This window comes from Halichoerus grypus, chromosome 7, assembly GCF_964656455.1.
Source record: "Halichoerus grypus chromosome 7, mHalGry1.hap1.1, whole genome shotgun sequence".
Taxonomy (NCBI): domain Eukaryota; kingdom Metazoa; phylum Chordata; class Mammalia; order Carnivora; family Phocidae; genus Halichoerus; species Halichoerus grypus.
Window position 1 is genome coordinate 41,662,885 of NC_135718.1, and position 20,367 is coordinate 41,683,251.

General features: G+C 58.7%; 1 protein-coding gene across 1 annotated transcript; it reads right to left on the minus strand.

The window, feature by feature from the left end:
• Positions 1–710: 710 nt before the first annotated feature.
• On the minus strand, positions 711–19,160 carry LDB3 (LIM domain binding 3). Its single transcript, XM_078076914.1, has 6 exons — positions 19,060–19,160; positions 18,851–18,966; positions 9,003–9,154; positions 8,386–8,461; positions 6,684–7,057; positions 711–918 (listed from the first exon to the last, which is right to left on the minus strand). The coding sequence occupies exons 2-6, from the start codon at positions 18,941–18,943 to the stop codon at positions 711–713; spliced, it is 903 nt and encodes a 300-aa protein (XP_077933040.1). The 5' UTR covers positions 18,944–18,966; positions 19,060–19,160.
• Between the last annotated feature and the right edge of the window lie 1,207 nt (positions 19,161–20,367).

Below are 20,367 nucleotides of genomic sequence, written 5' to 3' on the forward strand. Positions count from 1 at the left end.
TGTTTGCACTATTAGCAGTTTCTTCCACAAAGGATTTTCAGCCAACTCTTTCCCTATTCAACACTCAAGTTCCTCAACCATTGCTAACAGGCTAATTCCAGGAACCAAGGGTGTCCTAAATCCCACTGCCCTGAGGCTGGGCTTCCCTGGAACAAACAGGAAGAGGGGATGCTTCCCAGGCTCTGCAGTGGGCTGACTACCACCAGCACCTTGGATGGTTGGTCCAGAGGCCCCTTCCCAAACAAGACACCTGGTCACGCATTTGAATTGCTCTCATCACTGGAAGAAAGCAGCAGCTTCCCCCAAAGAATGGCTTAGTTTGTGAGAAGACTGGTTTATCCAGAATGTGACCCAGGATTCCAGAAATCTCTTTCTAAACCGACCCCCTTGTGGAGCCCGGGAAAATGCAGAAGCTGTGAGAAGCACTTGGAGCAACCACCATATTCTTCAATTCTCCACCCTTCTCCTAAAGCTGACCGTGAGACTGATTCTGAAGAGAGAATACGGTGTTCTGGAAGGCCCTGGCAAAGGCTGGCTCCCCTCCAACGGCCATGCCCCTAGAGGCCCACGGCGAGGGAGGCAAGCTGGTCCCGATGCCCAATGTCTCTGATGGGGCCCAGCAGCCTGGTGCCCTTGGCCTCCACGGGTGAGGAGGCCCAGCCAGTGGTGGAGGCGGTGACCGATGAGCGACAGCAGAGGAGGGGAGGCGCTTACCCACTGAAGTCACTGCCCTGGGCCTGGGCCTGCCCAGCAATGGCGTCCATGATGGCGTCCTGGGAGTACATGCTGATGGGTGTGTTGTACTGCGCATGGATGATGGTGGCCTTGCCGCCCAGCCCCTTCACCTCGATGGGCTTGTGGGTGGACAGGGCAGAGTCCTTCAGGGCGCTGGGGTTGAACCGTTCCTGGTAGTCGGCGCTGGGGGAGGGCAGCAGGGGGAGCAGAAGAGGAACAGGAAGGGAGGCAGAAGGAGAAAAGGCAACAGGTGGTGTTACACAGGGGTCAAAGTGAGGGCCGGTGGTGGAGAGACCTCCCAAGGCCTGATCCCAGGTAGGTTCCCAAGTCCCCTGAACTGTGGACAGCTGGGTCTGCTCGAGAAAATCCTCAGCACCCTCCCCAAAGCCCTCAGTAGCAGGTTTCTCTTGCCCACGTTCCCAGATCCTGGGAAGCCTTGGCTCAGCCCGAGCTACATCTCAGGCAGCAGGGGGCGCCAGGCATTGAAAGCTCTCTCACCACACCAGCAGGGAAGCAGAGACAAAGAGGGTTGGAGGTCAGGGACAGGAGTTGGGCCACGCGTGAGAGGCAGCAGCAGCCCAAGCAGGGTCCAGAATGACCCAAAGGCAAAAAGCAGCCCCACTGGGCACCCATGGGGGTTCTGAGCAAGGTTCCTCCACGAAGGGGCTCATCCTGCTGGCCACGCCCTCAGTGGTCCAGGGCTCTGCTCCTCCAGATGCTTCGGGGCAAGTGTTTCTTCCTCGGAGCAGGACTCAGGCTGCTCAGTCCTCCTCAAGTCCAACTGGCTGGGCGGCCACCAGTCTCTGCCCATCCGGGGCTTTCCCCTCCAACAGATGAGTGCACTCCCCAGGGCCAAGAAGGTCAGGCGCAGCCCTTCTGACGGTCCCGCCAGGACAGAAATGTCTTCAGGCTCACATGGAACCCAGCACCAGCTCGGCACACACTCCACCCACCATCCCCCCTCTGCCCCCAGAGCCAGCCTGCTGGTCTTAAGCAGCCGCAGCAGGAAAGAGGGAAGGGATAGGGCACATCAGACTGAGCCCTAGCACCCCTCCCCAATGCCTTCCCTCCATACTTGCAGCTCCACACACATGCAGGCTCGCTCAGGGACACAAATGCACCCCCACTCACACATGCACACGCATGTACACATGCTGACCCCGGCGCACGCTGTCCAGACCAACAGACACACGGACGCATGCTGGGATATGCACACAAGTGCACACACATGCTTTCCTTTGATACTAACTTGGCTGGAGAGTTGGCTACCACCTGGGGAGGAGAGAAAGAGCAAAGAAGACAGGGCTGTCAGAGTGCGGTCCTGCCAGGGGCTCTGAGTGCTGGGACCATCCTCAGACTGGCTCTCGTGGAGGCCGCACGAGCCCTGACCTGCGCCGCGTTAGGAGAGCGCCGAGGAGAGGGGGCAGAGCTCAGGGTCAGGGTCACGGTGAGTTTGGGTCAGAGGTGCTGACAGCAGTGTTTCCCCCTCAGTAGGTCCACAGCCCCTGAAGCTGCCATCTTCACAGGCGTTCAAATACCATGTAAGAGAATCTGCCACATACAACCTGGCTGGAGACCCCAAGAGCGGAAGATGGAGAGGGAGACACAGGACCAGCTGTGGCTGCTATGGGCAGAGCCAAGGTTGGAGGTGCCTCCGAGCCAGTCAGCAGCTCTGGACTTACCCTTGTTTAATGGGGGCCAGCTCTGGGAGTTCTGCTCCCTGAGCAGGATTGCCAGTGGTGCTGGGGTGTGCAGTGGGGTTACCCACAGCTCCAGGGGATGGACTCTCTCTCCTGCGAGAGGTCAGGCAGCCCTGGCCACTCCTTCTGGGGCACAGGGATGCAGTCCCCAGTGGTTGCCCCTAAAGGCCCTGTGGACTGTCAATGAGGCAGGACGGAGGAAGGTAGAAGCTCAGGAGAAGTACTAGGTCCAAGGCGTATTGCAGGAAAGTCCCCAGCCAAGGCAGCCCAGCTCAGACACAAGAGGGACCCCGCCCTCGATTGAGCGAGGCTCCCAGAGCATTATCTCCGTGGGGGAGGTGTTGCCTGCTTTATGTTTCCTTAAATGCAAATCCCTTGCAGGGCAGACCCTGGCAGCACCAATGGCCCTGTCAGAAACCTGAGGGAAACAGTGTGGAGGTTCCTCAAAAATTTAAAAATAGAGCTACCCTATGACCCAGCAATTGCACTGCTGGGTATTTACCCCAAAGACACAGATGTAGTGAAAAGAAGGGCCATATGCACCCCGATGTTCATAGCAGCAATGTCTGCAATAGCCAAACTGTGGAAAGAGCCGAGATGCCCTTCAACAGATGAATGGATAAAGAAGATGTGGTCCATATATACAATGGAATATTGCTCAGCCATCAGAAAGGATGAATACCCAACTTTTACATCAACATGGATGGGACTGGAGATTATGCTAAGTGAAATAAGTCAAGCAGAGAACGTCAATTATCATATGGTTTCACTTATTTGTGGAACGTAAGGAATAGCATGGAGGACATTAGGAGAAGAAAGGGAAAAATGAGGGGGGGCGGAATCGGAGGGAGAGATGAACCATGAGAGACTATGGACTCTGAGAAACAAACAGGGTTTTGTTGGAGGGGGGACTGGTTAGCCCGGTGACGGGTAGTAAGGAGGGCACGTACTGCATGGAGCACTGGGTGTTATACGAAAACAATGGATCGTGGATCACCACATCAAAAACTAATAATGTATGGTGACTAACATAACATAATAAAATTAAAAAAAAAAAAAAAAAGAAAGAAACCTGAGGGAAGAGGTGCAGAAGGTGACGTCCCTGCCACCGTCCCAGATCGGACCACTCCGGGCTCTGGCTGGGAGAGCCTGGGCCCCAACTGGCCTGACCCTGGTCATCCCTTGGCCAGGACTATGGGGACCCAGGCCAAAGCCAGGGGGCCTCTAGCCCCAGACCCTACACTGTCTCAGAGCTGATATAATTCCTTCTGTCCTCTAGGCTCAAATAGCTCCAAGTGGAGCTATATTAGGAAAGATCTTCCATCCGTTCTCCATTTCTGGCCAGTGCTGACAGCTGCAGGGTCAGCTCTCACCCTGACCAGCCCAGCGCCCCCTACAGAGGGCAGTGTTGGCGTGGGGCGGGGGTGGGGCTGCCGCCTCTGCCCTTCTCTGCCCTGGCACCCGGCACCCAGCTGCTAGCATCTTCTTTGGCATTGACCCCTGCCCCCTGCTTAGCTTCCACCCGAAGACTCGGAGGCTGGGCAGCCCGTAGCAGACAGCTTGGGGAGGACCAGCGCCCAGGTCTCGGGGAGAATAAGTCAAAGATGTAAGACCCACCCAGGGGCCCTTGCACCCAGTGGCCTGAGGGATACTGCCCTACCATGCCAGCTCACGGAGGATGAGAGGGGGGCTGCAGGGATGCTCTGGCCTGCTGACCTTGCACCCTGTTTGTTCTCTCCAATCCTCCCAAGAGGATTCTAGCTGCCAAGGATTCACATTGCAAGCGGCCCGGAGAGGAGGGGAAGGAGCTTCCTTTTGGAGCCAGACAGGAGAGAGTTCAAATCCTGACCCTGCATCTTCCTAGCACTGTGACTCCGGACAGTTCCCCACCAGTCTCAGCCTCAGTCCCTCACTCACAAAATCGAGATGGTGGTGCCCACCACGCAGACGGGTTGTGCACACTGAACAGAATCCTGAGGGGAAAGCCCTTAGCGTGACTTAAGTGTGCAACAGATGGGATGTGGGGATTAGCATTTACCAACTCTGTCACCTTCCAGCACTTAGACACTTAGCAAAGGTGGTAGTCTCAGCCCATCAGAGGCTGCCTGGGCTAGCCCAGGTCAGAGGCTCCCCCCTTCCAGCCAGGATCGCCTGGGGACCGCAGCATCAGCCTTCGCCGTGGACGAAAGGAGATGCACTCCTTCCCTAGCCTGTCTACCCTTGCAGAAACTGTTGGGCCCTGCTGCTCTGAGGGTCAAGTAATAATTTAACACCTGTCAGCTTCTGAGAACCCCTGCAGCAGTGGGAAGGAGCCCCTGGAGTCATGGGAAGCTGGGGTAGGGCTGGCCCTTATTTTCCTGGGCAGGTTGTTAGGTTCCTATCACCATGTAGGGAGGAGTCAGGCTGACCTGAGTACCATTCCTGTCTGCCACTCATAAGCTGTGTGTGACCTTGAGCAAATCACCCACTCTGAGCTTCTCTTTCCCAGCTAGAAAATGGGGGAAATGATGCTCACCTCTGAAGTTGCTGAGAGTTGAAGTTAAATAAAGCACATGGACTGTTAGCTGGCCCCACGTCTGGACTGAGGGCTCATAAGGGGAGATGTTACTGTCACAGCAGGTGGGCCTCATGGAGGTCCCAATCTCTCAGAGGCTGACTTCCCTGCCAGGGGCCAGTTCCAGAGAGCACAAGAAAGAGCTACCAGCCCATCCAGGGCAAAAGGAGGCCATTTCTACTCTGCCATTCCTTGAGTTTTCTGGTAGAAGCTCCTTGCTAGAAAAAGCCCAGGGGTTGGAATGCCTGGGTGGCTCAGTCAGTTAAGCGTCTGCCTTTGGCTCAGGTCATGATCCCAGGGTCCTGGGATCAAGCCCCTCATGGGGCTCCTTGCTCAGCGGGGAGCCTACTTCTCCCTCTGCCTGCCGCTCCCCCTGCTTGTGCGCACTCTCTCTCTCTCTCTCTCTGATAAATAAATAAATAAAATCTTTAAAAAAAAAAAAAAGCCCAGGGGTTTATGGCTTCGTCGCCCTGGTCCAAGGAAGCCAGGGTCCAGGTGCTTAGGCTGTGGAGTGCCCAAGGCCAGCTTCGCTCAAGATGCCAGAAAGAGCTGAGGGATATGGGGAAGCAGTGAACCTGGGGCACAGGTACCTTCGGGAGCAAGGGCAAAGGAAGGGCATGGGGGTGAGCCAGACTGAGCCAGACTGAGCCAGGACAGGAGTCTGACTCGTGCGTGCAGCCGCTGGGTGGCTTCAGGGAGCACACAGCAAACGTTCCGGAACAGAGCTCAGTGCTGTGCACGTGTGGTCTCTTTCCATCCTCCCAGTAATCCTGAGACATGGACAGTCTCACGCCCATGTACAGAGGAGCCCTGAACCCCTAACCACTGGGCCGTATTGCCTTGACTCAGCCCGTTCTGCCTCTAGAGCACGCGAAGATAATTATACCGATTGCGTGGGAGAAGTCAGAATAAGATAAAGGCAGGAAGGGCTCAGGAGCTAGTACGTGTTCCGCTTGGGGGCTCCCTCCTCTCAGCCCCTCCATGATGCCCACCCTGGCTGTAGGTTCTTTTAGTTCCTGTGCTTGCAGAGTCCCTCCAGCTGGAGTTCAGGGGGTGGGGGGCAGGCTACCGTTCTCCTGCACAGCCTCTTTCTCCTCGGGGTCCTGCTTCCTTGCCTCGTTCTTTTGAGGGTCAGTCCTACAAGCCCATGACACTCACCCCATTGCTGAATCTTTCTGCACCCAGCTCAGGCACTCCCTTGTACAGGCAGCCTTCCCAGACCACTCCCAGCCCCAAAGAACTTACCCTCCCACTTCTCTAATTCTTCCCTGCTCCTGCCTCAGGGCTCCTTCAGGGGACCAGCCTGACCCTCGCCCCAGGGTTCCTGGAGGCAGCAGGCTTCATCTTGTCCTGGTGGGCGGGCCGGTGTGAATGTCTGGGAGTCAGTGTCTTCTGCATTCAGACCTCACTTAGCCACTTAGCAGCGGGAGACAGCTGGACCTCGACTAAACCTTCTCTGAGCCTCAGTTTCCCCCTCTGCAGGATCCAACACATCACCCCAGCTTGTGTAAAGCCATGACACCGCGGCTCCAGGCCAAAGTGCTAGCAGCCTCATTACTTGTATCGCTCTCAGCTTGTGCCGCCACATGGGCTGGCTGAGGCCAGCTCCTCGCTCTGACCACCCGGCCTCTGGGAGCACTGAGGACCCCGGTGGCCCCAGACCACCAGCAGAGAGCTGCACGCCCGTTACCTACCCTCCTGGGAGTCCGGCACCTGGGGCCTTCCCTCGGAGGCTCATCTGATACATCTGAGCCATCTCCCTCAGGGTCTCTGCCGAGTACAGGCCAATGGGGTTGTTATACTGCCTTGGCTGGCTCGAGCCCTGCGGGACTTTCGGGCTGAGTGAGTCCAGGGCTCCCTCCAGGCCAGTCTTGGCCCCTGGGCTGCCCCGTGGGGGGCCGGGCTCAGAGGCCTCCGTGTGTGAGAAGACAGAGGTCTGGGAGAAGGAGGAGCTAAAGGTCCGCCTGAGCTCCGGGGTGCCCGGGGTACCCGGGGTGCCCAGGCTGGCCCTCGCCTTGGGGTTGGGGCTGAGCGCCACCAGGCTGCCGTTCGTGTCCCGAGCGGGGTCCTGGCACAGGGCAGCGCCATGCAGGGGAGAGAGAAGAGAGCAGTTAGAGGCCACACGTGTCCCAGCGCATCTGCATGGACCTGAAACAGAGGTGTTAGTGCGAGCGCCCAGCAGCCTGCCGCCCCGCAGCCTATGGCGCGGAGCTCAGGAGGGGACGCAGACACCTGGAAGAGAAGGGTTTTGTCGAGGAGGGGGAGGGAGGCACCCATCCCTGGCCCTGGGGCTCACATCCACCTGGACAAAGTGCAAGCCCCACGCAGAAAGCCAAGCCAGCCTGCCTGCAGGGCTGGGGGAAAGGGGGCGTGGGCCTCAGGGAGTTGGAGGGAGCCCCCTCCACCCTATATCTGCTTCCTGTTCCCCTAAGTGGAAGCCCCTGGTGGGCACAGCCCGACCTCCTGCTCTACTGACCCCTTGCTGAGATGCCCCTGCACGGCCAGTCAGAGGACACCTGGGCTGGTGGTGGTCAGGCAGAGTAGAGGTGCAAGAGGGAAAACTGGGGCACTGGGGGGCTGACATTTGGTTCCTACAGTCCACCTGTGCAACTTCCCCAAGCAGCCCTCTGCCCCTTTCCCCATCTGTCACCCACCCCAAGCCCCTGTCAACCTCTGCCTGTCCCCTCCCCCACCCTGCCTACAGCCCACTCTGCGCCAGTGGACAGACAGGGGTCAGTACGAGGTCATGCAGGGAGGGGTGCGGAGTGGGCCCTGCAGGAGGGGTGGGGCGGGCCTCCCACGCTTCGGGTCAAGCCCTTTGGGCCCACGGGGTTAAGCTGCTTCGAGGGAGCTGGGAAGGGGTGGTGGGCACGGGGGCAAGGTGGCCTGGCTGCTATCAGCACTCCTGAGGGGGCTGATGGGGCGTTCAGTCGGGAGGGGCAGTGGAAACCAGGGGGAGACCCTATGTCAGAGGATAAACTCTGAGAGCAGGCAGGCCTCCTCCATGCCTGGGGTGGCTGCTCAAACTGGGGCCTCTGGCCCTCATGTCCCAGTCACCCCCCTCCCAGCACCCTCAGGGGAATGAGGGTCAGAACCTTCCGGATCCTTGTCCCCACCTAGCTGGGAGGAAGATCCCTCTCTTAAAAGCACCGCTGCCTAGGCTGGCTTTCCATCAGCCCGGCCCCGAGGCCCCGGGGGCTGGCGAGCACCCAGGCAGGCACCCCACACTCGGTATTTCATGGGGGCTTGAACGCCTCTTCCTGGGGGCCTGCCCCACCTCCCTCACAGCCACAACAGGGGCAAGGGTAGGGCCCTGGCTGGGCCAACCCAGGATCAGGCAGGCAGGCCAGGGGCTGCCCCACAGGAACCACTGCTGAGAGTGGAGTCAGCACCTACCTTCTGGTGGGGGATCACCGGCAGAGGGGACTGGACCGGGGGCGCTGTTGTGGAGATGGGGATGGGGCGCTTCGACCTGGAAGAAACCAGAAAGGGGACCAAGTGAAGACAACTGCCACTAGGACCAGGAGCTCCTACCAGGGCAGGGCTGGTAACAGAAGAGCATCTGAGAGCTGGGCAGCCAGGTCACTAGGTAACAGTTTCAGGCCCACTGTCCACCCCATGGACTGGGTGACTCCAAGAAGGCACTGGGCCTGACCAGGATGAGGAAGTCATGGCCCTTGGGCACTTTGCACCCATGGGCCTCTGTTAGGTCCTTGGGAGGCTGTCTGGGGCAAAGCGGAATCAGGGAAGACCCTGGCTTTCAGGCCCGACTGCCCACACGCTGGCAGCACTGTGACCTCCCCCACTCCTGAACCTCATCTGTAAAGTGAGGCACAGATGTGCCAGATGTTTGATGGCTTGGCCCTGGCCTCCTTCTAGTCCAGAGGCCCTCCTTACTTTCCTGTGCGGTCCTGTGGCACAGGCTGGGCCCACGTGATGGCTGCCGGACACCCTCTCCTGGGCCCTTGGTGCCCACACCCCTCTACCCCCTGCTCTGGAGAGCTCCCACCTACTTCTGCAGCGTGAGACTCAGGTTGTAGTTGGCAGACTTGATCTTGTTCTGGGCTTCCAGGTGGGTCATGGTGTCTGTGTTGACTCCGTCAATGGCCACCACGAGGTCACCCTGGCTGAGCTGGGACTGGGCGGCCTTGCTCCCCGGCGTGATCTGAGAGGGTGGCAGATGGGGGGGTGAGCGTATAAAGGGTGGGACTGAGGATGGGCCGGTCTCGAGGAAGAGTCACCTGGGATCATCCAGGTGAGGCCTGCCATTTCCTCTTTCATCCACTATGGCCAGTACCCGCTGCTCACCAAGCCCGCTGCTCGCCTCCTCCTGACACACCATCACCCCTTTGCCTAGTGTTCTGTGTCTGAATGCGACCGTGAGGCCAGCTCTGGCTAGGGGAAGCAATGCCCGCCACTTCCACGCCTGCCCCTAGCCACCATCCTTGCCATCCTGCACTCTCTCGCTTATCAGCTGACTGGATGCAGAGGACCCAGAAGAGGACAGTTGACCCACCAATGGAGGGACCTGAATCCTCGAGTCACTGCTTGGAGGAGAGGATTAAGAAGTACTGCATCAGATGTTGCATGAGTGAGAAATAAGCTTCTTCTATGCTAAGCCATTGAGATTTGGGGGCTGTCTGTTACACCAGTTAGCCTACTATAATGCCTGCACCCCGAAAAGCCATGGGGTACTTTCCAGGCTCCAGGAGGGTATATATACGAGCTAAGATCCAGCACCACCACAGAGACTCTGCCAGGCGAAGTAGGCAGGACAGATGCACCCTCACAGAAGCACCCAGTGCAAGTGCCCAGTGCTACCATTGCAGGTGGGCCTGCTGGGGAAGCTGTCAACCCAGCCCGGGGAAGCAAGGTTAGCTGGGGCATGGGGCAGGGCTCAATGCTCTGTGGCTGGCTTCACACTCCCAGAAGGGGAGGTGCAGGTGTGGGAACCAGGTCCCAAATCCTGCACACTAATGACATCACAGAATGTTAGAGTCTGGGGACCTCACCCCCAATGTGATCACACAGAATGCTATAGACCCTGCACGCCAAGAATATCCCATGTAACGTCGGGAAGGCCACACTCCCAGGGACATTACATGCAATGTCAGGATGGCTCAGACCCACTCTCAATGACATCATGCACAACGCCGAATTCCACAGGCCTAGCCCTCAGTAATAGCATGCTGAATGCAGAGTAGCCCCCCCCCCCCGCTGCCCCCTCCCGCAGTGATGTCACTTGAAATGTAAAATTCTAGAGGTCCTAGGTGATGGGAGCTCTGGTGTGTTATAGGTATTATATCACCTATAATAACTTGATGGCTGGCCCCTAGTGACATCACATGGAAATTGATGAAACCCCACTTCTAAAGACGTCTCATGGAATGTCATGGAGACTGGCTTTACCCCCCCTGAACCCCACCATGTCACCACATGAAATACCATACCCTACCCCCTACAGATAATGCAAAGAATGACTTTATGACTTGACCCCCATGACATCATTTGGAAGGCCCCCTGTGACATCATGTAGAATGCCGTACAGGCCTCGCCCCCCAGTGACATCACAGGAAAGAGGAGCCTCTGAGAGCCACCCCCCACCAAGTTGTAACTGGAGGATGTCCCTTGGCTTTTCTTCCCCAACATGCCCACCAGCCAGCTTTCCTGGCTTCTCTGGGCACATCCCAGTCACCTTCCTGTCTATACCCCAGGGACAAGGCTGGCTTCTAATGCTGACAGAAGCCGTTTTCTGGCCCTGGCCTGGGGGACCATCCTAGAAGGAGTCCAAAGAGGACCTAGGGAAAGTCCCCTATCCTGGGTGCCAGGCCTGGGTGAGCCTCTGGCCGGGCCCTGGGCTACCAGACACGGATGGAAGCCTCCTGCCCCACCCTTCACGAGGAATCTTCCTCCAAACCAGGGCCACCTGCGATCACCAGCCTCTAGTCCCCGGTGGGCTCTACAGGCCAGGCCACGAACTGCATGTGGGAACCCAGGGACAGCAGCCAGAGCGGGTGAGCCCTCGCCGTGGAAGCGCCCTGTTAGCCCCGGGGACTGGGCTACCTTCACCAACACAGAGTAGCCTCCCCTCACCCGTGAATCTGCTGAGCTGTGGCAAGGACAGTAGAGAAACCACCCCCTAGACTGCCAGGAAGCCAAAGTCCAGCCCGCTTTCCTGGCTCCTCTGGGGGTATCTTAGAATTACTCGGGCCGGGGCACCTGGGTGGCTCAGTCAGTTGAGCATCTGCCTTTGGCTCAGGTCATGATCTCAGGGTCCTGGGATCAAGCCCCATGTTGGGCTCCCCACTCTCCCTCTACCCCTCCCCCCTGCTCGTGTGCATGCTCTCTCCTCTCTCAAATAAATAAATCTTAAAAAAAAAAAAAAAAAAAAAGAATTACTTGGGCCTTCTCAAAATACACATCCCTGATCCCCAAATTCATGGCCGCAGGGAGCCTCTACTAATGACAGGAGTGTTGTTTCCTTTGATTTTAAGGGGTTGAGCAAAGGGTAAAAAATAACAGAGAAAAACAAAACACTTTCTGGGCCAAGAGGGGACTCCTGAGGGCAAGCTGAGCTGCCCGCTGGGTCTGTCTGCAGAAGATCGGCTTTCCCGACACCTTCTGACTTCACATTCAGGCCTGTGCTATGCCCGACATTTTACTATACACATCTTCAAACACAGAGAAAGCAGAATTCTACAGCGAGCATCCCCACACCCATCACTGAGCTTCTACCTTAGCATTCATTCAACTTTCTGGGTCACGTGTCTAGTCCCCTCTCCGTACGGCAATCCATCTTAGTTTGGAAGCATTTCAGAGAGAGTAGCAGATACCAGCGTGCTTCCATTCAGGGCGAATTGTGCAATGCCTCTGCAGTCCTAGTGGACCGCCCACCGGGCTCCCCCACAGCAGGACACCCCCACACCAGAGCTCCCATACAGTAGAACACCCCTTACCAGGCTGTCCCCACACCAGGGCTCCCCTGCAGCAGGGCTCCCCCACACCAGGGCTTCCCCATACCAGGACTCCCCGAGATGCTTCTCACCGTCTATAGACAGCAGTAACGAGCTCCCAGGTATGGCAACCACAGACCCCAGACAGAAGGGCGGGCCTCGTGCCTGCAGAGGTGAGGCCTGCCAGGCAGGACCGGAGCTGTGTCCAGAAGATCGTGGATGTCAGCATGAGCAAGGACACCAGAATGACATCCAAGAGCTGCTGGGGCCAGATCAGCTAGGGCAAGCCGTAGGACTATCCGGAATGCCCTCCCTTTGGAGCTGCCCTGGGGACATCTGTCTCCCTCAAGCATGGGCTAACACCCTATGTTCCCACTGGGTCTCCTACCTTCCTCTTGCCTGGTCTCGCCTGCCCCCCCCCCATCCTCGGGTGTAGACTGGGGTGATCCTGGTTCCCTGGGAACTGCTCAGCCTCCCCAGGGCCTGGTCGGTAGCCGAGTTCCCCCAGGCGAGCGTCGAGCTAGCTCCTGCCTGCCCCAGCGCCTCTCTCCCCACACCTGTGTCTGCTCATCAGGGCTCAGCTGGCCTGGCTTTCTGGCTGCCCTGAGCAGGGCCCATGACCCCTGGAGCTGGGGGGGCGGGGGTGGAGGGTGCTGTAATTCTCTTCCAGATGGGCGCTCTTTGGCTCTGCCCAGGGCTCCTGAGAGGAAGCAGGGACCCTAAGGAGGTCGCCCCCAGCTGGGTCCAAGGGCCATCAGATCCCCACCCTCTTCTCAGGAGCAGCCTGCCCTGCAGGAGGATGGGGCCACCTGGGGACCCTTGCCCAAAGCCCAGGGCTCGTGAAGAGTGTGGTCCAGGCATGGTGTCCCCATGTGTCTCTTGCCTGACTCTCTGCCTCTCTCTCTGCGTTCCTTGTCCCACAGAGGACCCAAAGCCACTAAATCCTTGGAGGATTTTTTTTCTTTGAAGCCTTTCTATCCTCTCTTGAGCATTTGAAAACCTCTTCATAACAACTGTTTCATTCCCACTTCACTTTTCAATCTTCCCCAATCACCAGCCACCTCTCAACTCAGAGCCAGCAGTGGGCAGAGCTCCAGGAGCACGGTCCTGTCTCAAAAGCTCCTTAGGACAGGCTTGAGGTGTTTGGGGGCCAAGATTGCCACCAGGCTCACAGGAGCCCTTCCTCCTTGTTGGGCTGTGGTTCAGGGCACCTGAGAGGGAACACAGGGCTAGCGGGTGCCAGGGAGCAGCTGGGGCCTCTGCGACAGTGAGTGCCTTGTGGGAAGGCAATAAAACAAAGAGCACAGACTTTGGTCTGAGCCAGACCTGAGGATACAGGGCAGCCTCCACACCCTCTGGGTGAAGATCACAGCAATGCCTTTCTCCCACGACTGCTGGGAGGATTACATGTTTAAATAGGTTATTCCGTAAGGAGGTGCAGAGCTGAGAAAGCTTCGGGGAAGCTCCCAGTGGAGGAGGCACAGGGGCTGGCCCCCCAGCCCCTGCCCCCGGAGGGTGCCATAGGGTGGAGCCTGGGCTCTCCAGTGCATCCCTGGCTCCACTGGGAAATAAGCTCTGGAGCTGGCAGAGAGTGGGGTGTGAGGGGCCAGCCCAGCTGACCAGTCCTAAGCCAGCCTGCTGTCCCTAGAGGGGCCTGAGCATCAGCTGGAAGAGACAGAAGTCCTGTCCAGGGTGCCAGGGAAACAAGGCACTGGCCAGGGCTCGGGCGCACGTAGGCTCCTATTTCCCCAGCTCCCTGGCGGCAGAGGGGGTAGCTGGGCTCTGCAAAAGTTCCCAGCCCTCACTCCCGGTGCTCAAAACCAGACAGGCCCCTGCCTTCCTTCCCCTCTAGAGCTGCCAGGGTAGGTGTGGCAGGGGCTAGGGGGGCAAGGATAGGTAATAGATGCTGTGTACTGTGCAACTTCCAGTATCTCCTCCCAACCCGCCCAGGCTGACCATCCCGGCCGACTTCCCATGGAGCCCTAAGTGCATTTAACACGATGTGATTAAATTACCATCATGCCATGCTCTGCTCCCTTCCCATCTGGCCTCCCCTGGGGCCTTGCTCCATCCTTCATCCTTTCACTGGAACCTTCTGTCTCCCCATGGCCCCACTCCCCAACCCCACCCTGGCCGATAAACAAGCCAGAGGCTTGTCTGGGCTCAAAGAGCCTCTCCTCGCACCGAGGATTTTTAGTGAAAATATTTTCTATGATGCGATATTGTGGATCTATGTCCTTCTACATTGGCCCAAACCCATAGAATGAACAACAAACACCAAGAGTGAACCCAGATGTAAACTATGGACTCTGGGTGATAATGACGTGCCAATATAGGTTTATCACTTATAACAAATACATCACTCTTGCTAACGGGGGAGGCTGTGCACGTGCGGGGCAGGGGTGCATATGGGAAGACTGTACCTTCCACTCAATTTTGCTGTGAACCTAAAACTGCTGTTAAAAAAGGCTCTCCCTGCCTTAGCTGCTCCAACTGGCTCTTGTCATGTCTCCCTCTCATTTCTTTCACCCGCAGGCTTCTCCGAGAATGACCAGCAGGTGCTTCTGCCTGACTGCCTCCCACCCCTCTCACACCCAGCCCTCGCCACTTCATACCAGTGACCTCCCTGTGCCCAAAACCAGGGGGCACCGGTCCTCTCTCTTGCTGAGCACACCCTTCCCTGGCCTTCTGAGTCTGTCTCCTCTCCTCTTAGCCCCCAGTTCCATGTCCTGGATGTCAGCGGTAGAAAGCTCCCCTGGGCACGTCACTCCCAGGGGGCCCCAGACAACACTGGGGCCTGGCAAAGTCCACTTCGTGCCTCGTAGGGTGGTTCCTGGGTAGAGGTGTTTCCTGGCTCCAAAGAGGTGGAGAAGCTGTGTTTGACAATGGGAGGGCCTCAAGTGGGGGGGCGTTTGCAATCATAGCCAGTCCCTGGATGATAGGGGACTGTGCAGAGAGGGATGGAGACTGAGGGAACTGGGGAGACAACTCCCAGGCGGGAGGGCTGCCCCAGCAGGGTCTAGCAGACATTACTTGGGAAGCCGACCTTCCTCATACTTGCTGCTGTCCCATAGTAACCCTGGGGGCTACGCATGAAGTTGCCCTTGTCCTGGCCCAAGGCCTCGGAGGGTCTGCTCCTCAGGGCCCAGTCTCCTGCCCACTCAGCGCCCTCATGGAGTCAGGGACAGCTCTGAGCACCTGGGAGGGAAGCAGGCAGGGATAAGGCCTGGCCTGGGGACCTCCAAGAACGCATTTCCCAGCTGGGGGCCTCTGTCCGGTTATCTTCCACGTTCGTGCGTCCGGAAGGCCCCGGCCAGCCTCACAGCAGCCCTCCGGAGGCTTGCCTGACCTTCAGTGTGGCTATAAACAGCTCAGCCTGTCAGCACTGCTAGGCGCTGCCCAAGAAACAGCACTAAGGCCTCAAAATTCCAGGAATGGCCGGCACAGTCAACCCAGAATAGTTTCAGCCTGTCCCCCTCCCCCTCCCAGGGGACCCTCAGTCCTCTGCGTCCCCACTGTAGCTAGGAGATCTGACAAATACTGGAACAAAAAACAGCAAAGAAGCAAAGGCTTCTGGGCTGGTGCCCCAGGAGAGCCTGGGGCCAGATGAATAAGGCCTTAAGGGACAGAGGTCTTGGAGCGGAGAGATGGGCATCCCCCATCCCCACCCCCACCCCAGGGGCCCGGGCTCAGCCCCGCAGCTCCCCCATCCTCACCGCCGCCTCAGCAGAAGAGCAGGTGCACAGCATCTTCTGCGTGCATGTTAGAAAGCACTCACACATGCACACTCCCATTTCACAGATGAGACAGCCAGGCTGAACTGGTCTTTTCTAAGGCGACACAACTGAGAGCAGCTGAGCCAGACAAAAGCGCGCGCTTGTTCCGTAAAGTCAAGGGCTGCTGCATGCACCAAGGACAAGGCCCCAGACCATGGCCCCAGCCTCTGACCTAGCTTGGACGGGGGCAGGCTGAGCCTTTGGAGCGGCTCCTTAGCGGCTGCTCCCACCCCTCCCCCACTTCCTGGAGAATTGGCTATGGCTGGGGCGGGGGGGTTAAGGGGAGCTCATGTTGCAGGCCCAGCCGCACCTGTCCAGGATAAATAAAGGCATTTCCCCTCCACCCTCCCATTCTCCCTCCTGAGCCCACTTCTCGTGGGTCCTCGCCGAGACCCACTGAAAGGAGGCCGTGGGGGCTTGCTGCTGACCCAGGGTTGATTCTGGCGGGCGGGGTGGGGACTGGAGCTACCACCCAGCCTGAGGGGGGCAGCCTCCCTACGGCTGACAAGGGGCAGGCCCCATTCAGTCCTCTTCGACTAATCCCTAGCCAAGGGCGGAGGGGCAGGCCAGGGAGTTAGGGGTCACTGAAGTCATAAGAGCTCCTGAGCAAATCTGAGCCTCAGCTTGCCTGGTGCTGAAGTGAGATGGTAAGCCCAGCCCTGCCCGCCCGAACACCTCTCTCAGGGTTGTGGTACAGGTGCCCAGGGCTGTCGGCCCTGCCGAGAGTGAGCAGGCCCTGCCTTTGCTACCCCCACCCCCCACCCCACCGCAATTTGCCACCACTGCCCTGTTGTAAAGGCTCAGGCCAGGACTTGGGAGCATCCACTGGCCCTGCATCCCACTGAGGGAGACGTTCCTGGTGCCGAAGGGCCTTGAGAGCCCCAGCAGGAAGCACCACAGCCCTGGTGGGAGTGTCCTGGGCCCTGCCTGGCCAGTAGCCCTGAGCTTGGGATGCCCCAGCCCAGGGCATCAGCGGCCCCCCAGAGGAGTTTGTCAAGAGGTCCTAAGCCCTGGGGAGGATGGAGCCGCCCAGTCCAGCTTGTCCCATGGCCTGGAAGATCTGGGGCGTGCCCCCGAAGGAAGCTGGGAGGTCATTATACCTATCCCCCAATGCCCTGCCTGAGCTGGGGGTTCTATTTATAAAGGTACCCCTTAGTCATTGGCTCCATTACATCCCAATTCACCCTTTCCCTGCAGTGGGGACATTCTTCCTGCTGTCTAGCTTAAGGCCTCCGTGCTACAATATAAGCCCTGGGCTAGCTGAGGCCAGGTGGTGCATAGATCCTGGGTGAGGTCATTGGCTATCCCGGGTGCCACTGAGCCAGGAGGCTAATTTCCACCCACCAGGGCAGGGAGCACCAGCATGAGGCCTTGAGGACTGCGGGGCTGGGGGAGATGTGGGCTCAGTCCCAGGCATGGGAGGCTGTGGGCCCATGACAGTGAGGGTGGACAGCCTTATAACCATGCTGGTAGGGAGCTGTGCAGGGTCCTGGTGGGGAGGGGGCCGTGTCCACTGGGGCTCAAATGCCCACATATCACCACATCATCGGGCAGGGAGTGCAAGGCTCTGGGTGTCCTCCTAGTACTGCACGCTGTGGCCTCCAGGACAGTGGGCCTGGAGGGGCGGAGACCCAGGTTAGATGAGCCAGAACTCCAGCGGGATGAACGTGGCCCTCTCCCTGGACTAGAGCCAGGCCAGTGCCCCCTCCCCCCACTGGAGGCTCGTGGCCTCTACACCTGTTATGAGGCTCCTATGGCACTCCTGAGTGGGGCTTCTCCTTCTTGGTGTCCCCCCTAAGTGTCCACATCAGGTTCCACAACCAGGACTGCCTCTCCATGTGGGTATTGGCTCCGTGTCTCCTCTGCCAAGCACCTCCAGGCCTTCCCTGGCTGTCCACCTGAGTGCCTCCTTGCCCACCCCACCCACACCCCCGGGGGCCCACGGCAAATCTCTGCTGCCCTAAGGAAGAAACTGCCTCCCTCCCTGTCCCCAGGTGGGCAGAGTCCAGACTCCCTGGCCCATCCATCCCCCACCAGTGACGGCCTGGAGCGGCAGGCTGCCCCCTCGTGCCCACAGCAGCGGTGCAGGCGGCTCGGCCTCAGGCTGACCCCATTAGGCAGGGCTTGTCTTTGCCCTCCCGCACCTCAAAGTTCACCCTGAGCCCCAGGGTCTTCACCCCAGCTCTGCCAGACCTGCTGGGGGGTCCCTCGACAAGTGTTACCTGAGTGCCTACCATGTTCTAGACACTGGGATGGGTGATAGGGACCCGGCAGCGGTTAAAACAAAGACAGCTTCCTCTCAAGTGGACCTAGCTTATCACCTCTCTGGACTTGAGTGTTTCTGGCTGGGCAATAGAGTTACTCAGACAATCTCCAGTGATCTGGGACATCGCCAGCAGGCTGTTCCCTGATCACAGACACTGCAGAACATATGGGCCATTTCCCCAGGTGAGCGTGGGGAAGAAGATATCAGACAGGCAGTCAGAACAGCTGCGGCCGAATGGGTAGGGGCTTGGCTGGGTGAGGGAGGAAGCTGGCCCAGGAAAGGGGAGGTGGAGTTGAGACTGTTACCTTGGGCCTGGGATGGAGTGGGGACTGGAGCCCAGTTACCAGCCCAGCCCAGCCCTGAGCCCTGACAGCAGGGCAGCTGAAGTCCTCAGTCTGTTCATCCATCTAGCTGCCGGCCTGTCACCTGCCCTCTCCATGCTAGGAGTGCTCTCTCCCCAAAGCAGCTGCCCACTTCCATGAAGACGCTCCAGGCTTGGGGGCACCCTGGGCTCCCCCTCCCTGGGAAAGGGCTTAAGAAGGTACTAACTACACTCTGTCCACCTGCCTGCCTACCCAGCAAACTTGGCATTTCCTTCTTGGCTCAAAACACCCACCACTTGCCCGTGTTTCACACTCACGACAGGTTGGTGAGCTCAGGCGGACAACAGCTATGGCCGAAACCAGGGGTCTGTGGCCGGCAGTATCCAGTTGGAGCCAGTCCCAGCCCCCAGACTGGGGATGGGGTATGCTCTGCTTTCCAAGAGCCTCAGGGAGGACAGCAGAGGGATGGAGGGATGCACACACCCTCCTCTGAGTGTGCCCCGCCCCTGCGGGTGCCAGGCTGTGTGGGCAGGGCACACTCACCCGGGAGATAGTGAGCGGCATGTTGAAGTCCTTGCCCCCCTGGAGACGGAAGCCCCAGGGCCCGGGCCCGGTCAGGGTCACGCTGTAAGACATGCTCGTGCTGACAGCAGCGGCCTCTGTGGACGAGAGAAGAGAGGGGATGAGAGGGCCCTCACGCACCCACCTCCCCAGCCTATACCTGGACCCCTACTCCCGACCCCCAGCCTTGCCTGCTCCGTCCCTTGCTGTCTGGCCAGGCTGTGTGGAGCTCCTGAGAGGCTCCTAAGAATAGCTGAGAACGAATGCCATCGACACTGATATCTGCCCTCTGCTGCGCCCATAAATGGACTGTAACCCTACACTCCGCCCGCCCGCAGCCTCCCACCGTGACTCACGCGGCTAATATTGCCCCTGGGGAGGGGTGTCCAGCACCCAGCACCCCCCAGGGGGCAGGACGGGGGACTGGCCAGATTAGTGATAATGCTCTCTCCTCCTTGCTCTCCTCTCCTTGCTCCCTCTGCCCTTTGGAGAGTCCAGATGTGTGTTCTCTCTGCCCAGCTCAACCCCCACCCCTTCGCCCAGAAGACTGTGGCTGAGCTCCTTTGGGCCGAGGCTTTGCAGTTTGTTGTCTTCCTGTGCAGAGTCCTCCCTGGTGAGGACTCTGAGGTTGTAGCTTACCCAGCAGGAAGCCTGGGACCAAGCTGAGCCTCTGGCTGGTCTGGACAGAGCTACTGCTCAGGAGACTAGCCATTGGCCCAGGGTTGTCCAGCTGTAAAAATGATCATAATAATAACAGGAGCTCTGGGCATGGCCAAGCTCAGCTCCAGGTCCCTCATGCCATTATCCCCTCAGATCCTGAGAGGCTGCCACCTCAGCCTGCGGCAACCAGGGCTCAGAGAGGTTAAGTGACTTCTCCAAGGTGACACAGGGAATGGACCCAGGCCACGCTGGAGCACCTGAATGGGGCTCAATCCTAATGGACCCGTGCCAGATAATAGGTTCCCAGTGGCCGCAGGCACCTCCCAGTGCCCAGACCGGGCATGGGAGTGAAGGGCACAGGGTGCTGGCCTAGGGTCTGAAAGCAGGTCTGAGGCAGGCCCACACCCTCCAGACCCTCTAGGGGCCCAGAGGTTATTCCTGGCTCTCCTGTCTCATTTGTGCTCTGGAAAACTTGACAGCAGCATGGAAAGCTCCAGCTGCCAATGTTGCATGCCAGGTCCCCATGCCCTTTGCACTGGAATGGCAGGGGGCAGGGAGGAGAGGAGGAGATGCCATCTGCTCAGCTGCTGGGACATGGGGCCAGAAGGCATAGGGACGGGGAAGTGTGTGCGGTGTGTTCAGCTTGTAACCCAGAGACAGTGTGTTCTGGGTGGGGGCCTGGGGGCCGAGGCCCCTCAGGACTCCAGCCAGTGTGGTCTTTGGGCCAAGATACCTCCAGAAGCCCTTCCTCAGAAGAGACCTCAGGCCCTGTGTGGTCTGGAGATAGTTCAAGGCCATCCTGGCTCTGGCTGAGGAAACTGAGGCTCACGGAAGGTGAA

What these genes read in the sequence shown, in the direction of transcription:
- LDB3 (XM_078076914.1), bottom strand. Translation starts at nt 18,943, where the DNA reads ATGTCTTACAGCGTGACCCTGACCGGGCCCGGGCCCTGGGGCTTCCGT. An exon ending in TGCCGCTCACTATCTCCCGG is followed by an intron (nt 9,155 to 18,850) that starts GTGAGTGTGCCC and finishes CCACCCTCTCAG; the next exon opens with ATCACGCCGGGGAGCAAGGC. An exon ending in GGTGCCGGACTCCCAGGAGG is followed by an intron (nt 919 to 6,683) that starts GTAGGTAACGGG and finishes GCCCTCCCCCAG; the next exon opens with CGCCGACTACCAGGAACGGT.